The following is a 4,579-nucleotide window of genomic DNA, read 5'->3' as shown; positions in this document are numbered from 1 at the left end:
GATTGCACAGCTCCCTAAGTCAATACTGTCCATTTACAACTCTGTTTTTGCACATTTACATTTTTCATATTTAAGACTAGTAATGCTTTGTTAAATCCTGGTTGTATATATTCCCATTCTTATTTTTGATATTTTTTGTGCTTATTTACTTTGTATTTAATATTATATTGTGTTTAGATTTGCTAATATTGTGTGTTTGGACAACCTGCTGCTGTAACGCCACAATTTCCCAGTTTGGGATCAATAAAGTAATTCTACTCTATTCTATTCTATTCTGTTCTATTCTATTCTATGTCAATAAATAATTTTTATTTTGTTATAATCACATGACAACTCGTTAGCTTCTCGTATTTAAATATTTTAAATGTGAAAATGATGAAAAATGTATCGGAAATGAATAGGAGGTTATCGTCCTACTTTATCGTATCATAAAACAAGCGCGGAGTGACACCTCTTTAATTTTACGTCCTCTCTGGCCCTCCTCCATCTCTGATTGGTCCAGCCGTTGCCACTTCTTCCTCTCTGATTGGCCCAGAGCTGAGCGAACGCCGAGCCCAAACCGGAAGTGGTCGCTCTCAGGCTGTGTGTTAGCTTTTGTTGAACCAGTAGAGGATGTGTGAACAGGCAGATAACAGACATTTGAAGGCCTTTTAACGATTAAAAAACGACGCTGAGACGCAGAAGAAGACCCGGGCCGAGCCGTCGAGATGATTTCAGCGGGATATGTGGGCTTTCTGTTTCTAATTTCGTCGGTCGTAGCTGCAAAAAGCGGAGGAGACGATGAGTGGGTTCATCTTCCAAACAAATGTGAAGGTAAATTTGACTGATAGCTTTAATAAAAGTCTCAGTGTCTGTGTGTTTACATTCAGAGAAAGGCTTCATTTAGTTCAAATAAAGCTCAAACCATTGTTTACATGAAGCTTTGTTATTCAGCTTCCTCCTTTATCTCCAGTTTATGGTCAGGTGTTATAAATGTCTCATTAAAGGAAGAAAAATCATGTTTTAATGTCGTCAGTGAACTCCAGATGATGATAAATGTTGCCTTAAATCCTGTTTTGCATATTTGACATATTGATTGAAAAAGCCAGTAACAACAAAGAGCTCATGTTTTGTCTTAAAATGAATTAAAGGCTCAGTGTGTAAATCCCGCCACCAGGGGGCTCGGTCTTTGTTGTTTCCATGGCAACGATAAAGATGCCTGTCTCTGGTGTTCAAAAAATAAAGCCAATGTGGAACTGAAAAGCCCCCTGCAGGCGATTCTGGTCCTGTGTAGTCTGGATTTGTTTGGACCAGAGAAGGTAGGCGGTTTTAAGACGACCCCCCCCCCCCCACACACACACGGCCGTTTTGGACGCCCCTCGGTTTGCCAGATATGAGAGCAGTTATCAGGTCAACAGGTGTTGCAGCGATGGAAGCGGGTCAAGAGAAGTGGTTCAGATAGAAGTGATTGTACCCGACCTAAAAAGCCTCTGCATGTTTCTAATAAGCTCCACGAGCAGAAACGTGCTCAAACTAGGATCAATATTGGAGATGCTTTTGAAAAATGGAGAGAGGTTAGAACACAGAAAGGTTTACAGACCCATGCAGAGCTGGATAAACACTGAAGCTTCAGAGTCCACCACATGGTGACCTGTGTGAGCATGGACTCTAGAGAGGAGGGGGGGGGGAGACAGCTCTCTACAATGTTTAGAATTTAGACTGCAGTACCCATTTTAAACACCAGGGGTCAGAGTTACATACTGCTCCTTTAAAAATAAAGTGTTGTTCACAGATATTGGTCTTCGTGCAGTAACACACACCGTGTCTGTCTCTCTCTCTGCAGTCTGTAAGTTTGTCAGTATTGAGATGAAGTCAGCGTTCGACGAGACGGGGAAAACCAAAGAAGTCATCGACAGGAACTACCGCTTCATCGACAGCAAGGGGGCGCCACCGATCAAATACGTCAAATCGTGAGTGTGGTTTTTTTTTATTCTGTTTGTGTTCAGTCTGCTGGTTTGAAGCTGAAGCGTCACAGTGTCATGGTTTGGATGTGAAACAACCCGCAGCCTGCTGTCTGCCGAGGCTTTCTAGATCTCTCTCTCTCTCTCTCTCTCTCTCTCTCTCTCTCATAACGTCGCCCAGAGGCAGCAGGGGACGGGAACTTGGTCAGGTCTCAGTTCCTGTGGAGGAACTTTTAATAGAACAGGGAAGCAGCAGAGCAGGTGTCGGAGGGGGTGTTATAACACAGCGCTGACTTTAAATGAAAGACTTGTAAATGTGTGTGTGGAGGGTTACCTGTCGCCATGAGTTACTGAAGGCTTCTTTGTTTTCATCGTTTCACTCCACCCTCCCAGCGCTGCTAACTGTCGAGGTTTTGTACCCAAACAAACGAGCTGGGTTAAAAAATGTCTGACAAAAAAATAATCTCTCTTCCTCTCTCTCTCTCTCTTCCTCTCTCTCTGCCTCTCTCTCTTCCTCTCTCTCTCTATATCTCTCTCTCTCTCTCTTCCTCTCTCTCTCTCTCTCTCTCTATATATCTTCCTCTCTCTCTTCCTCTCTCTCTCTCTCCCTCTTTCTCCCTCTTCCTCTCTCTCCCTCTTTCTCCCTCTTTCTCTGCCTCTCTCCCTCTCTTCCTCTCTCTCTCTCTCCTCTTCCTCTCTCTGTCTCTCTCTCTCTCTGTCTCTCTCTCTCTCTCTGTCTCTCTCTCCCTCCATCTCTCTCTCTCCCTCTCTCTCTCTCTCTCCCTCTCTCTCTCTCTTCCTCTCTCTCTCTCTCCTCTTCCTCTCTCTCTCTGTCTCTCTCTCTCTCTCTGTCTCTCTCTCCCTCCATCTCTCTCTCTCCCTCTCTCTCTCTCTCTCCCTCTCTCTCTCTCCCTCCATCTCTCTCTCTCCCTCTCTCTCCCTCTCTCTCTCTCCCTCTCTCTGTCTCTCTCTCTCTCTCTCTCTCTCCACAGAGACCTGAGATTCATCGAGGTTGTAGAAAATGTGTGTCAGAGGCTGTTAGAGTACAACCTGCACAAAGAGAGAAGTGGAAGTAACCGCTTCGCCAAGGTCAGTGTGTGTGTGTGTGTGTGTGTGTGTGTGTGTGTGTGTGTGTGTGTGTGTGTGTGTGTGTGTGTGTGTAGATAAGATTAATACAAATAAACTAAGAGGTGTATACATGTAGAATATAACTATACAGGACTATGAAGACATCCTGTGAAGTGAACGGCGAGTTAAAGTGACTTGGCTTTGTGTGTGTGTGTGTGTGTGTGTGTGTGTGTGTGTGTGTGTGTGTGTGTGTGCAGGGCATGTCCGAGACGTTCTCCACCCTTCATGGTTTGGTGAACAAAGGCGTGAACGTGGTCATGGACATCCCCTTCGAGCTGTGGAACGAGACTTCAGCGGAGGTCTCCGACTTGAAGAAACAGGTGAAGACAACATCCTGCAGTTCCCTGAGTGTCCACTAGAGGCTGGCTGTAGACGCACAGGAAGTCACATACACACCCATTCTAAAAAGCCTGTTGTGTGTGTGTGTGTGTGTGTGTGTGTGTGTGTGTCAGTGTGACGTGTTGGTGGAGAAGTACGAGGAGGTGATTGAGGACTGGTACAAAGGCAGCCAGGAGGAGGACCTGACCACTTACCTGTGTGAGAAACATGTTCTCAAGGGACAGGACGCAGGTAACACACACACACACACACACACACACTCTAATATGTGTCTCTAGTCCGTCTACAAACCCCCCAATCATGAGAAAAGTCCATCCTCTCCGTCTTCTCCCTGCTCCACTTTTCAGAAAATGTGTGCTCAAACAGGCCGTTTTGAGATTTTCCCTTCATGACATCACAAAGGGCAGTAGCCCCTCCCCCAGGCGGGTGACACTCCCACAGCTAGGTGTTTGTTCTGCCCTCTGAGTCTGCCTTCTCACCGTAAACAATAGGACATGGAGCGAGAAAGCACAGAGTACACCCAAGCCCTTCCAGAGAGGGGGCGTGGTCAGACAGCTCATTAACATATTTAAAGGTATAGACACAGAAACAGCCTGTTCTGAGCAGGGCTGAAATAGAGGGGTTTATAGACATGATCAAATACAGGATCACAGTGGATTTAGAACAAGAAACTTCACACACATGTTTTGAGGAGCTCTGACACTTATTTACACTGAAGAGGAGGAGGAGAATATGTCACCTTTAATCCTCTTCATCCTTTCACAAATGTCTTTTCTCTTTCTTCCTCTCCAGCCTGCCTGAAGGAGGACTCGACGAGGCTGAAGAAGGGCGACCAGGCGGCCATCGCCGAGGACAAGAAGAAGAAGAAAAAGAAGAAGGGAGTGAAGAAGGCGAAGGGGAAGAGCGAGGACGGAGAGGAGGGCGGAGACGGCGGCCCGGAGGTCGAGAAGACGACGACGATGAAGAAGAAGAAGGAGAAGAAGGTGAAGAAGAAGAAAAAGAGCAAAGCTCCGGTGGAGAAGACGGACGGAGGAGGGGCCACGTCTGAGGACGAGATCCAGCCTCGGGTTCCTCTGACCGGGCAGAAGACGGAGCTGTAGAGTCCTGGATCAGTTCTCTGTAATGAAACTAAACTCTTAGTAAGATCATCTGCAGCTTCTTTAAAAACGGAC

At 46.1% G+C, this 4,579-nt stretch overlaps 1 protein-coding gene across 1 annotated transcript in view; it reads left to right on the top strand.

Annotated features, from left to right (window-relative positions):
* Positions 1–559: 559 nt before the first annotated feature.
* The window catches only part of cnpy3 (canopy FGF signaling regulator 3), a 4,634-nt gene continuing 614 nt past the window's right edge, over positions 560–4,579 (top strand). Inside the window, exons 1-6 of the mRNA XM_061031148.1 lie at positions 560–813; positions 1,823–1,949; positions 2,933–3,029; positions 3,266–3,388; positions 3,521–3,638; positions 4,200–4,579. The exon at positions 4,200–4,579 is cut by the window's right edge and continues 614 nt beyond it. Coding sequence (XP_060887131.1) covers positions 708–813; positions 1,823–1,949; positions 2,933–3,029; positions 3,266–3,388; positions 3,521–3,638; positions 4,200–4,507 — 879 coding nt within the window. The 5' untranslated portion in view covers positions 560–707 and the 3' untranslated portion in view covers positions 4,508–4,579. The remainder of the gene's footprint in view (positions 814–1,822; positions 1,950–2,932; positions 3,030–3,265; positions 3,389–3,520; positions 3,639–4,199) is intronic.

This window comes from Labrus mixtus, chromosome 23, assembly GCF_963584025.1.
Source record: "Labrus mixtus chromosome 23, fLabMix1.1, whole genome shotgun sequence".
Classification (NCBI taxonomy): Eukaryota; Metazoa; Chordata; class Actinopteri; order Labriformes; family Labridae; genus Labrus; species Labrus mixtus.
This window is presented reverse-complemented; position numbering and strand designations above follow the sequence as displayed.